Raw genomic sequence first — 14,184 nt, forward strand, 5'->3', positions numbered from 1 at the left:
TACCTTTTGAAAGAATTGCCATGGACTTGGTGGGTCCCATTGTTAAGTCAGCGAGGGGGCACCAGTATATTTTGGTTGTGTTGGACTATGCCACACGATACCCGGAAGCGATACCCTTGCGAAACATGGCGTCCAAAAATATTGCCCGGGAATTATTTTTCATGTTCTCCCGCACGGGGATCCCTAAAGAAATTCTCACAGACCAGGGTACCCCCTTTATGTCGAAGGTCATGAAAGAGTTGTGCAAGTTGTTCAAAATCACCCAGATACGTACCTCGGTGTACCACCCACAGACAGATGGGTTGGTCGAGAGGTTTAACAAGACGCTGAAACAGATGTTAAAAAAAGTAGTAGAAAAGGATGGTCGGGACTGGGACTGCCTCCTGCCATACCTTCTGTTAGGGAGGTGCCTCAGGCTTCTACAGGGTTCTCACCATTTGAGTTGCTATATGGCTGTCACCGAAGGGGTTTACTCGATGTAGCTAAAGAAACCTGGGAGGCGGAGGCTACTCCCTATAAGAGCGTCATTGAACATTTGGCTGACATGCAAGACAGGATAGCGACAGTAATGCCCATTGTTAAAGAACATCTGCAAATAGCCCAGGAGGCTCAAAGCTGAATTTATAACAGGTCTGCCAAGGTAAGGGACTTTAATCCTGGTGACAGGGTCCTGATTCTAGTTCCCACTGTAAAAAGTAAGTTTCTGGCAAAGTGGCAGGGTCCCTACGAGGTTGTGGAAAAAGTGGGCGAGGTGAACTATAAGGTGCACCAACAGGAAGGAGAAAACCCTACCAGATTTACCACGTAAATCTGATTAAGCCATGAAAGATCGGGAGTCATTGGTGGCCGCACAGACCATGAGTAAGGAGGTGTCACCACCAATTCCTCCGGTAAAAATTTGTGAGGCATTGTCAGTACCCCAGAAACAAGAAGTAAAGGAGTTTCTACAGAAAAATAGAGGAAGGTTTTCTGACCTACCAGGCCGTACACACCTGATAGAACATTCCGTGAGAACTGAACCCCACAGTAAGGTGAATCTAAAGCCCTACAGGATACCAGAAGCACGCAGAAAAGCGGTATCCTCTGAGGTCAGGCGCATGCTTGAGTTAGGGTCATTGAGGAATCTACCAGTGAGTGGTCAAGCCCTATTGTCTTAATCCCGAAGCCTAATGGGACTTGGAGATTTTGTAATGATTTCCGGAAGCTAAATGAGGTATCAAAATTCGATGCCCAGAATAGACGAACTAATTGAGAGGCTCGGGAAAGCAACGTACATCACGACCCTTGACCTTACAAAAGGGTATTGGCAGATACCATTATCAGATGATGCAAAAGAAAAGACGTCATTCTCCACTCCAGAGGGCTGTTCCAGTACACAGTGATGCCGTTCGGGTTACATGGAGCCCCTGCTACATTTCAGAGGTTGATGGACCTGATCTTGAAGCCACATCGTGACTATGCTGCCGCTTACCTTGATGATGTGGTCATTTTTTCATCTGATTGGAGAAGTCACCTCTGGAAGGTACAGGCCGTTATAGACTCCATTTGTGATGCTGGCCTAACCATAAACCCTAAGAAGTGTGCAGTGGGTCTAGAGGAAGCAAAATATCTGGGCTACATTATTTGTAAAGGGCTGGTTAAACCCCAGATCAATAAAGTAGAGGTGATACAAGACTGACCTAGGCCCTTAACGAAGAAACAAGTCAGGGCCTTCCTTGGCATGACAGGGTACTACCGCCGGTTCGTACCGAATTTTGCCTCGATGGCAGCACCATTGACTGACTTAACGAAAGGCCCTAAGTCAGTAATGGTGAAGTGGACCCCAGAGGCAGAAAAGGCCTTTCAAAGCCTAAAGTCCGCTCTCTGTCAACAGCCGGTGCTCATTTCCCCGGATTTCAGAAAAGAGTTTCTGGTCCAGACTGATACATCTGAGACAGGCCTGGGAGCGGTCCTGTCACAGGTGATAAATGGGGAGGAGCACTCAGTGATGTACCTAAGTAGGAAGTTGACCCCAGCAGAGAAAAATTATGCCATAGTGGAACGAGAGTGTCTAGCCATTAAATGGGCTCTGGAGTCACTTAAATATTACCTGCTGGGTAGGAAATTTCTGTTGGTAACAGATCACGCTCCTTTAACTTGGATGAAACAAAACAGGGAGAAAAACGCAAGAGTGACCAGGTGGTTTCTCTCCCTGCAAAATTTTAATTTCACGGTTGAACATAGGCCGGGGAAATTACAGAGGAACGCAGATGCTTTGTCCAGGATACACTGCTTGTTGGCTAAAAATATCCAGACCTCCGGTCTGGAGAAGAGGGGGGGGGGATATGTGGTAAGGTGAACAGAAAAGTGTATGGTAAAGTCCTGGAAGGGGTGTATATCCCACCCAGCTTCCTCAACTGGGTGAGGTAAATAAAATCCAGGACAGGTTTCCCCTAGCCTGAGGGATCCCAGCTAAAGCCAGCTGGGATCATCAAGGGGAAATAAAAGCACAGTCCATGCTGTCAGTCTTGGGAGAGGAATGCCTGGAGGAAAGCCTGGGAAGCTGGCTGCCCTGCTGGCCTAGAGAAGCCGAGTTCTCTGTGTGACCTATGTTCAATAGGGTGAGCTAGGATCTTCACTGTATTAGCCTGGGCCCAGACGGGGCAGGTGTTTATTTCAGTTTGATTTATGTTTTGTGGTGCTGGACCTTCACCTTACCCAGTGAATTATAACTGGGGTTGCCTGTATTGCCGGAGTGTGATAAATAAAGCAGCATTTGGACTTTAACCCTGTGGTCTGCAAGAGAATCTATCACCGCCCAGCCTGAGAGTGTAACCCCTTACAATATATATTTATGGTATATAACCATTGATATAAATATATATAGATATAGCATAAATAATTGACTGTAGACTTGTAAATGTTTAATAAATACTTTATTGTTCAGGCACAGTTTATAGTCTTTTGTCGCCGTCGCAATTCAACGCACGTAGTTCAGGAAAAGGTAGAGCAACAGGTAGGATAAAGAATAAATAGGCAGAATCAACAAAAGATGATTTACGTCTATTTATAAATATGAATTATTGATATTAATCCTAAATATTAATAGTTAATATTCCCTTTTACAGTGTACATAGCCTTTAAAGTAAATCCATGTAGAACAATCGCTTGGCTCATCTAAGCATAAGAATAATTACACAGTGTCTATCAGGAGTCTTTTTTGTGCGTGAGATAGAGTCTGGCTCTGGGTAAGGGGCACCTCCTCTTTATGGATGGCATTTTGTAATTCTCTCTTTTTAGACCTGTAATAAATTAAAAGATATTATTAGTGGGACACTGTACATGCACAAATACCAGAAGTACAGAGATGTGTTAGAGAGACATAAGAAGTTAAGAACATTACTTACATGCAACCAATAATTAACCACTACAGGACCACCGTACGCAGGATTGCGTCCTGGCGGCGGCCCTGTTATTCCTCCTGGACCCGCCGGGGCGTCATCTCGCGAGAGGCGAGATTTCCTGTGAACGCGCGCACACAGGAGCGCGAGTTCACAGGAACCGAAGGTAAACGAGTGGATCTGCAGCCTGCCAGCGGCGATCGTTCGCTGGCAGGCTGTAGATGCGATTTTTTTAATCCCTTAAAGGTATATTAGACGCTGTTTTGATAACAGCGTCTTATATACCTGTTACCTGGTCCTCTGGTGGTCCCTTTTGCTTGGATCGACCACCAGAGGACACAGGCAGCTCTGTAAAGTAGCACCAAACACCACTACACCCCCCCTGTCACTTATTAACCCCTTATTAACCCCTTTACACCCCATATAGACTCCCTGATAACCCCCTGTCATTGATCACCCTCCCTGTAAGGCTCCATTCAGACGTCCGTATGTGTTTTGCGGATCCGCGGATCCATGAATCCACGGATCCGCAAAACACATACGGATGTCTGAATGGAGCCTTACAGGGGGGTGATCACCCCATATAGACTCCCTGTTCACCCCCCTGTCATTGATAACCCCCCTGTAAGGCTACATTCAGACGTCCGTATGTGTTTTACGGATCCGCAAAACACATACGGACGTCTGAATGGAGCCTTACAGGGGGGTGATTAATGACAGGGGGGTGATCACCCCATATAGACTCCCTGATCACCCCCCTGTCATTGATCACCCCCCCCCGTCATTGATCACCCCCCTGTAAGGCTCCATTCAGACGTCCGTATGTGTTTTGCGGATCCACAAAACACGGACACCGCGGATCTGCAAAACACGGACACCGGCAATGTGCATTCCGCATTTTGCGGATCCGCACATTGCCAGAACTATATAGAAAATGCCTTTTCTTGTCCGCAATTGCGGACAAGAATAGGACATGTTCTATAGGCTCTACAAAAAACGCAGTGTTCGCCCCATCAGGCCTGATCTTGTGCGCACACTTGCGTTCAGTCCGCCCCACCGCAGAGACAGAATTATTTTTTTATGATCACTGCAGAAACACCGTAAAATCGCTGCGGCGCTTTAAAAAGATCACTTTTGAGGAGCATGGCGAGTTCATAGAAGATTTTTTATATTTTTTTTGGCACAAGTTAGCGGAAATTGATTTTTGTTTTTTTTTGTTTTTTGTTTTTTTCTTACAAAGTCTCATATTCCACTAACTTGTGACAAAAAATAAAATCTCACATGAACTCACCATACCTCTCACGGAATCCAAATGCGTAAAAATTTTAGACATTTATATTCCAGACTTCTTCTCACGCTTTAGGGCCCCTAAAATGCCAGGGCAGTATAAATAACCCCACATGTGACACCATTTCGGAAAGAAGACACCCCAAGGTATTTGCTGAGGGGCATATTGAGTCCATGAAAGATTTAACTTTTTGTCACAAGTTAGCGGAAAGGGAGAAAAAACAAAAAAAATATAAATTTCCGCTAACTTGTGCCAAAAAAAAACAACTTCTATGAACTCGCCATGCCCCTCACGGAATACCTTGGGGTATCTTCTTTCCAAAATGGGGTCACATGTGGGGTATTTATACTGCCCTGGCATTTTAGGGGCCGTAAAGCGTGAGAAGAAGTCTGGAATATAATGTCTAAAAATGCCCTCCTAAAAGGAATTTGGGCCCCTTTGCGCACCTAGGCTGCAAAAAAGTGTCACACATGTGGTATCGCCGTACTCAGGAGAAGTAGGGCAATGTGTTTTGGGGGATTTTTACATATACCCATGCTGGGTGAGAGAAATATCTCTCTAAAATGACAACTTTGTATAAAAAAAATGGGAAAAGTTGACTTTTACAGAGATATTTCTCTCACCCAGCATGGGTATATGTAAAAATACACCCCAAAACACATTGCCCTACTTCTTCTGAGTACGGCGATACCACACGTGTGACACTTTTTTGCAGCCTAGGTGCCCAAAGGGGCCCAAATTCTAAAGAGCACCTTTAGGATTTCACAGGGCATTTTTTACGCATTTGGATTCCAAATTACTTCTCACGCTTTAGGTCCCCTAAAATGCCAGGGCAGTATAACTACCCCACAAGTGACCCCATTTTGGAAAGAAGACACCCCAAGGTATTTCGTGATGGGCATAGTGAGTTCATGGAAGTTTTTATTTTTTGTCACAAGTTAGTGGAATATGAGACTTTGTAAGGAAAAAAATTAAAATAAAAATAATCATAATTTTCCGCTAACTTGTGCAAAAAAACCTAAAATTCTAGGAACTCGCCATGCCAATCACGGAATACCTTGGGGTGTCTTCTTTCCAAAATGGGGTCACTTGTGGGGTAGTTATACTGCCCTGGCATTTTAGGGGCCCTAATGCGTGAGAAGTAGTTTGAAATCCAAATGTGTTAAAAATGCCCTGTGAAATCCTAAAGGTGCTCTTTAGAATTTGGGCACCTTTGCCCACCTAGGCTGCAAAAAAGTGTCACACGTGTGGTATCGCCGTACTCAGGAGAAGTAGGGCTATGTGTTTTGGGGTGTCTTTTTACATATACCCATGCTGGGTGAGATAAATATCTCTGTCAAATGACAACTTTGTATAAAAAAAATGGGAAAAGTTGTCTTTTAGAGATATTTCTCTCACCCAGCATGGGTATATGTAAAAAGACACCCCAAAACACATTGCCCAACTTCTCGTGAGTACTGCTATACCACATGTGTGACACTTTTTTGCAGCCTAGGTGGGCAAAGGGGCCCAAATTCTAAAGAGCACCTTTAGGATTTCACAGGACATTTTTTACACATTTGAATTTCAAACTACTTCTTACGCATTAGGGCCCCTAAAATGCCAGGGCAGTATAACTACCCCAAAAGCGACCCCATTTTGGAAGAAGACACCCCAAGGTATTTCGTGATGGGCATAGTGAGTTCATGGAAGTTTTTATTTTTTGTCACAAGTTAGTGAAATATGAGACTTTGTAAGAAAAAAAAAATCATCATTTTCCACTAACTTGTGACAAAAAATAAAAAGTTCTATGAACTCACTATGCCCATCAGCGAATACCTTAGGGTGTGTACTTTCAGAAATGGGGTCATTTGTGGGGTGTTTGTACTGTCTGGGCATTGTAGAACCTCAGGAAACATGACAGGTGCTCAGAAAGTCAGAGCTACTTCAAAATGCGGAAATTCACATTTTTGTACCATAGTTTGTAAACGCTATAACTTTTACCCAAACCAATAAATATACACTTATTGCATTTTTTTTATCAAAGACATGTAGAACAATAAATTTAGAGAAAAATTTATATAGAAATGTATTTTTTTTAAAATTTTACAACTGAAAATGAAAAATGTCATTTTTTTGCAAAAATTTCGGTAAGTTTCGATTAATAACAAAAAAATTAAAATGTCAGCAGCAATGAAATACCACCAAATGAAAGCTCTATTAGTCAGAAGAAAAGGAGGTAAAATTAATTTGGGTGGTAAGTTGTATGACCGAGCAATAAACCGTAAAAGTAGTGTAGTGCAGAATTGTAAAAAGTGGTCTGGTCATTACGGGTGTTTAAGCTAGGGGAGCTGAGGTGGTTAAGACCTGGGCTACACTGCAACTTTTTGTAGTGCGACTGATTAATTTTAACTATTGAACTACAGCTGCAGTCCACAGGATTACATTGAACTGAATGTATCCATTTGGACTGCAGCCGGGCGTGTAGCTAAAGGCTCATGGGCCCTGGTGCAAGAGTTCAGCTTCGGCCCCCTTTCTCTCAGTGCTTTGCAGCCAGGGGCAGGGGAGCACATAGCCTTCATGCTGCCTGAGGCAAACATTTAAACAGCACCCCCTCCTCCATGCCAAATTCTTGACTTAACCCCTTCCCTCCAGCCTGAGGTGTAACTTCACCAGCATGCACATTATAAATTACTGGTGTTTTCTTATGTGGCACAATGGTCTTTGGGCCCCCTCAGGCTCCTGGGCCCAGTAGCGACTGCTACCTCTGCATCCCCTATGGCTACACCCCTGACTACAGCTGTAGTTCCATAGTTAAAAATCAATCAGTCACACAACAAAAAGTGGCAGTATAGCCCTAGCCTAAAAGTGAATCTATTATTACCACGTGCAGCCCACTACTGCTACATATATGGGCCTCTTTAAGATGCTCACAGTAATGTGTTTCAGCTGGTGTTATTTCACCTGCTGAACAGGACCAAAAGCTACAATTTCAGGGGTTGTTAAAAAGCTGGTGCACTTTGCCAACTACAGCTCTTCCCTGCCCGATTAGCAAAGAGGCACCACATGCATGGGCAGATTTGGCCATAGACCCTACAGGGAAATTTCCCGGTGGGCCAATGCCCAAGGTGCCACTTAATCCCTCCTCTTGGCCATCAGCAAGGTAAAGATCTGATTCTCTCAGCATTAATTAATGTAGGAGCATCAGGCACTTATGCATCTGGCCAGTGGCCGCAGGTGCCCTCCTGAATACAATTATATTGCTGTCCTCAGGATGATTATGCAGCTTCAGGGCTCATGCATACGAATATGTGTCGGTTGTTCCGTGCATTGGGGACCGTGCGGTTTCCCCATTCAACTTGAATGGGTCCGTGATCTGTCCACACCACCAAAAAAATAGAACATGTTCTATATTTTTGCGGTGCGGAGGCACGGTCAGAAACCCCATTGAAGCACTCCATTCCACACAGCACCTTCCGGATTGTGGACCCATTCAAGTAAATGGGTCTGCATCCATGATGCAGTGCACAAATGGCCGGAGCCCTCATACTGTGGTACGGACGGCAGTATATTGTGCTGCACTGTGGTATTTGGCTTTGCTGATGCAGTATTTTGTGCTGCACTGTGGTATTTGGTTTTGCTGGGGTGGTATTTTGTCCTCCACTACGGTATTGCCAGCACCATCTACTTCTGTTGTTCAAGAAAGGGGGAGGGTGAGCACTATATCCTTTTCCGCGCCGACACGGGAGAGAGAAGACTCCCAGAAACACTATAACAAATTTGCAGCGGACGCTTGTTCTCTTCAATTCATATGCTTTTTATTCCAGATAAATGTACAAGTATAAGGACCTGTTTCGGCCCATCCAGCCTTCGTCAGCTGACGAAGGCTGGACGGGCCGAAACGCGTCCTTATACTTGTACATTTATATGGAATAAAAAGCATATGAATGATAAGAGCAAGCGTCCGCTGGGAATTTGTTATAGTACGTCTGTTGTTCCACCTTCTGTCAATTTGGACCCGAATACAACATGAGGACAATTTGGGCCACTTTAAGTTCCCAGTTCGCCCCTGACCAGTTTCAGCTATGACTCTCTTTGGCAAATGTGTTGTGGCCCAGCTCTTATATCATCTTTAGCAAACGTACTCAGCTGGAAGCATATTACATTGCGATGTTGCCACTACTGCAGATACATGCAAAATCAATCACAATTAAAAATACAATGGGCATAAAAAGCAAAACAAGACAAAGTTAAAGCTAGGCTATCATTAGCTACATCACTATGCAACAAAGTAGTGCCAGATAGGGTTAGTTCTCCTGATTCCAACTATGCTGTTGCTCTCATCGCACTAAATCTCGGCACCATTCACAGACTGCTGATTGACGGGGCCAGGCAGTAGGTATGTCATCTCGTCTGACCCTGTCAATCAATGGTTAGAGGAAGGGGTTGGGCAGTGAATGGTGCGGAGAGAGCAACGCCGCCACACTCATCACACTCAAGGCATCGGTTGCATATTTTAAAAAAGCCTATTTTATCTGCAAAAGAGCCACGGATTGCTATAAGAATGGCAGAGTTGGGATCAGGTGAGCTACGCCTATCTGGCACTATGCTGGGTTGCACAGAGATGTAGCTGATTAAAGACACCGTCCAATTAATGCCACCATACAGTGCTTACTTAGAACCCCAACACCAAGTACAATTAATGTTAAAATTAATTAATACAATTACGATTACTGTTACCCCTGTCATTCCAGTGCTATTAAAGCCACCATCCATCCTCAGTACAGTTAATGCCGTTATACACAGTAAAATTTAAATGCAATGAATTTAATGGAAATTGAATAAACGTTTGACTGATGGAATGTTGATTTAACCATAATTGTCAGATTCTAGCTTTGTTAGAAAGATATTGCCATGTACTGTATGATGTCTTATTTTATTTTTTTACATTAGTCATGGAATAACTCCTTTAACAGATATGCTTCTTATTCCAGGGTACACATACCCCTTACCCAGGCTTTGACAACGCATTGCGGTATTATGAGACTTTTCCATGATAATACAATGGCGTTTGGACACAACCAGATTATGATGGGAACCTCTGTGTCACCGATACGGTGTGGGTGGGAACCCCCACACCGAGCACAAGAGAAAAGGATACAGGAACTAGGCCTGGAAACTAGGCTAGAGGAGAAGGTCACATCCTAGAACAACCCTAATCCAAGTCCTGACTAACTTTCAGTATGAACTGACCTCGGAGGTAGGAAAGTTCATACACAGGAACCGAGAACACTAACACAGCCTGTAGGGCCCTGGTATAGTGACAGGACTTGAGACAACCTATTCCTCCACCAGAAGGATGAACAGGAGTCTCCCTCAGGCCTAGATCCAAAAGACAGGGAAATACAACAAACAAAATACAAATAGGGAAGACAACTTTTAACTTCACATGAAGCAAAGGCGGCGCCAGGAGCTCAACCGAGATCCAACAACCAGCTAGCACAGAAACTGAAGCTATAAACCACACCCCCAGAAGGGGTAAGCAGTAATAAATAGGGGAAGTTAAATGACCAAACCACCAAGACCTGCAAGAGGTGTGGTCATTACCAAAACAACACAGACACAAATGATCCACTGTCACCGCCAGCTCTGTGAGAAGGTCTGTTAGACGTTCTTCGCTACCTACCTCTTGCATGACGTTCTTTGTTTTGGTTTCACTTTGTCATTGCCTTTCCTTCTCCTAGCTGTCACCTATTTACACTAATCGTCTCCCTTTATATTTCCTCCCATACTGCCTCACTTTGCGGTTTATACTTCTTCCTGGATGAGTTGTTCACTGCTGGATGCTGCTTCTCCTGATTCCTCAGATAAGTCTGTTTCCTTTATTTGTGTTTCCTTGCTGGCTTGATTGTAGGTGACCCTGACTCCGTCCGTATTAAGTGCAGGGAGCCGGTGGTCGTGTCCCCTCACTATTATAGGGTTTTCAGGTGTCACATAGTATAAGGTACGTGGACATGCAATCGTCTACCATAAAGACCTTTGCATGGGCATAGTAGTCAGGGAGAGCTCTAGGGGTTTTATAGGGCTCACCCATATGCTCCTTAGTTTGGGATCAAGCCAGTCGGATGTTTATTTATAAGTTCCAGCTTTCTGCAACACCATCCGTGACATTATAAACCGCCATAACCGTCTTAAGCATGGATCCGGTTTCAGCCTTGATGGACCGCATGCAAGGTCTTTTGCTGGAGGTAGAAGATCTCCGTAAAACTGTGTCTCAGTTTCAGGTGACCGGATACGTTCTCCGGGAGTATTGAGAATTTTGTTCGCTTTAGAGAGGCTTGCAAACTCCATTTTTGCCTATTTCCCCATTCCTCTGGTGATGAGGAGCAGAGAGTGGGGATCATCATCTCGCTGCTCAGGGATAACGCTCAGTCTTGGGCCTTTTCGCTGCCGGTCGAGGCACGGCCCCTCCGATCGGTGGATGAATTTTTTGTAGCCCTGGGGCAGATATATGATGACCCGGATCGTATTGCTCTGGCTGAATCTAAACTGCGTCTTTTATGCCAGGGTAAACAGTCCGCAGAGATATATTGTTCAGAATTTCGGAGATGGGCAGCTGATTCTGGTTGGAATGATCCTGCACTCCGAAGTAAATTTTGCCATGGTCTTTCGGAAAGATTGAAAGATTCATTTGCTTTTCATGAGAGACCAGCCTTGTTAGAATCTGCCATGTCTCTAGCTGTTCGTATTGACAGGCGTCTTAGAGAGAGAGAGGAGACTACTCCTTCCTGTCATATTCAGTCCAAGGACAGTGGGGCTCTCTCATTCAGTGTGCAGGGGTCTCAGTGTCTTTCAATCCCCTCTGAGGAGGAGGCCATGCAGCTGGGTTTGCTTGCCTCTGATAGTAGAGGATTCAGCTCTCAGAGGAGGGTTTGTTTTTTGTTGTGGGGGTATAAATCCTTTGGCTAATGTTTGCCCCTCTAGGAGATTCATGGAGTTTTCTGAGGGTAATAAAAGAAAAACAAAAAGAAAAAGACCCTCTAAAAACTTTCCATTTGCTACTATTGGCAAGGTTGATGCGGAAATTGAAGGTTTGCCATTTACTTGTAGTTCCCGTTTTCTCCTACCTGCCAGGGTGGCGCTAGACAGCAAGAACATTGTTTGTGAGATTTTTGTAGATAGTGGAGCAGCTGTCAATCTCATTGATAATCAATTTGCAATAACGCATGGTTTCCAGGTATGCACTTTGGAAAAGGATATACCTGTTTTTGCTATCGATTCCGCTTCACTTTCTCAAAGATCGTTAAAGGGCATAGTTCACAATATCCGTTTGACTCTGGGTGACGCTCATGTTGAGGATATGTCATGTTTCATCTTAAGCGGATTACCTACTCCTCTAGTGTTGGGGCTACCCTGGCTCACTAAACATAACCCCACCATTGATTGGCAAGCAAGGCAAATAAATGGTTGGAGTGAGTTTTCCAAAGAGAATTGCCTCACGACGTCTCTTTCAGAGGTTTCTATCAAGACTGTGCCATCTTTTCTCTCTGAATTTTCGGATGTGTTTTCCGAGAGTGGTGTCCAGGAGTTGCACCCGCACCGGGAGTACGACTGCCCTATTAATCTCATCCCAGGCGCCAAACTGCCAAAATCACATTTATACAATCTCTCCCAACCTGAAAGAGTCGCTATGCGTTCTTATATCTCTGAGAGCCTGAGAAAGGGACACATCCGACCCTCGAAGTCACCTGTTGCCGCTGGGTTTTTTTTTGTTAAGAAAAAAGATGGTTCTTTAAGACCTTGTCTGGATTTCAGGGAGCTGAACCGTATCACGATTCGTGACCCACATCCGCTTCCTCTGATCCCGGACCTGTTTAACCAGATTGTTGGGGCTAAGGTTTTTTCTAAGTTGGATTTAAGAGGGGCATACAACCTAGTCAGGGTCAGGGAAGGGAACGAATAGAAGACGGCCTTCAATACCCCTGAGGGTCATTTCGAGAATTTGGTTATGCCCTTTGGTTTGATGAATGCTCCGGCCATCTTCCAACATTTTGTGAACAGCATTTTTCATAATTTAATGGGGAAATTTGTACTGGTGTATCTGGATGACATTTTGATTTTTTCTCCTGATTTCAAGACTCATCGAGACCACGTACGTCAGGTCTTGCTGATTCTGCGGGATAATAAATTGCACGCTAAACTGGAAAAATGTGTGTTTGCGGCTCCGGAGATTCAATTTCTTGGTTTTCTTCTCTCTGTTTCTGGTTTTTTGCAGGGACCCTGAGAAGGTCAGCGCTGCGCTTGATTGGCAGCTTCCTGAGAATCAGAAGGCACTGATGCGGTTTTTGGGTTTTGCCAATTATTACAGAAAGTTCATTTTGAATTGTTCCTCTGTTGTTAAGCCACTCACTGATATGACTAAAAAGGGGGTGGATTCTTCGTGGTCGGTAGATGCGCTTAAAGGCTTTTCTAGTATCAAAGAGAGTTTTGCTTCTATTGTTGAGGTGGACGTTTCTGAGGTGGGTGTGGGTGCGGTCTTATCTCAGGGTCCCTCTCCTGCCAAATGGCGACCGTGTGCCTTTTTCTCAAGGAAACTCTCCTCTGCAGAGAGAAATTACGATGTGGGAGATAGGGAGTTGTTGGCCATCAAATTAGCTTTTGAGGAATGGCGCCATTGGTTAGAGGGAGTCAGACACCCTATTACCGTGTTTACAGACCATAAGAATCTGGCCTACTTGGAATCGGCCAAGCGTCTGAACTCGAGACAGGCCAGATGGTCTTTGTTCTTTTCTAGGTTTAATTTTGTTGTTACGTTCCGCCCTGGGGTTTAAAATGTGAAGGCGGATGCCCTGTCACGTTGTTTTCCGGGAGGGAGGAACTTTGAAGACCCGGGTTCCATTTTGGCTGAAGGGGTGGTCGTCTCTGCTCTTTATCCTGATTTGGAGGCAGAGGTTCAGGCAGCCCAGGCAGAGGCTCCTGATCTTTGTCCCCCTGGGAGGTTGTTTGTGCCTCTTCCTTTACGACACAAGGTTTTTAGGAGCACCACGATACTGTCCTTGCTGGGCACCCGGGGTGCAGAGCCACAGTGGATCTCATTGCTCGGAGATTCTGGTGGCCGGCTCTTCATAAGACGGTTGAGGGTTTTGTGGCAGCCTGCGAGATCTGCGCTCGTGCCAAGGTCCGTCATTCACTGCCATCGGGTTCTCTCCTCCCGTTACCCATGCCTTCCCGTCCTTGGACGCATTTGTCCATGGACTTCATTACGGACCTGCCTCGTTCCTCGGGGAAGACTGTGATTCTGGTAGTAGTGGACCGTTTTAGCAAAATGGCGCATTTCATTCCCTGGGTTACCCAATGCTACCCATTGCTCCAGCTTAGGAGTCCCGGCTCTGACTCCATATATGCATATGTCCATATATGGAGTCAGTGTTATGAACATGAAAGGGGTATTCCCAAGCATTGTGTGTATAAATCTAATTTAGACTCTATTTTTGAAATGTGTCTGTGAGGATTTGAACTCACAACATTCTACATTAA

At 44.8% G+C, this 14,184-nt stretch overlaps 1 protein-coding gene across 1 annotated transcript in view; it reads right to left on the reverse strand.

Annotated features, from left to right (window-relative positions):
- Nucleotides 1–2,899: 2,899 nt before the first annotated feature.
- Nucleotides 2,900–14,184, reverse strand: part of LOC120980918 (solute carrier family 22 member 6-A-like) — a 164,982-nt gene continuing 153,697 nt past the window's right edge. The window contains exon 10 of the mRNA XM_040410296.1: nt 2,900–3,281. Within this exon, the coding sequence (XP_040266230.1) occupies nt 3,173–3,281 (109 nt within the window). The 3' untranslated portion in view covers nt 2,900–3,172. The remainder of the gene's footprint in view (nt 3,282–14,184) is intronic.

This window comes from Bufo bufo, chromosome 10, assembly GCF_905171765.1.
Source record: "Bufo bufo chromosome 10, aBufBuf1.1, whole genome shotgun sequence".
NCBI classification, from domain to species: domain Eukaryota; kingdom Metazoa; phylum Chordata; class Amphibia; order Anura; family Bufonidae; genus Bufo; species Bufo bufo.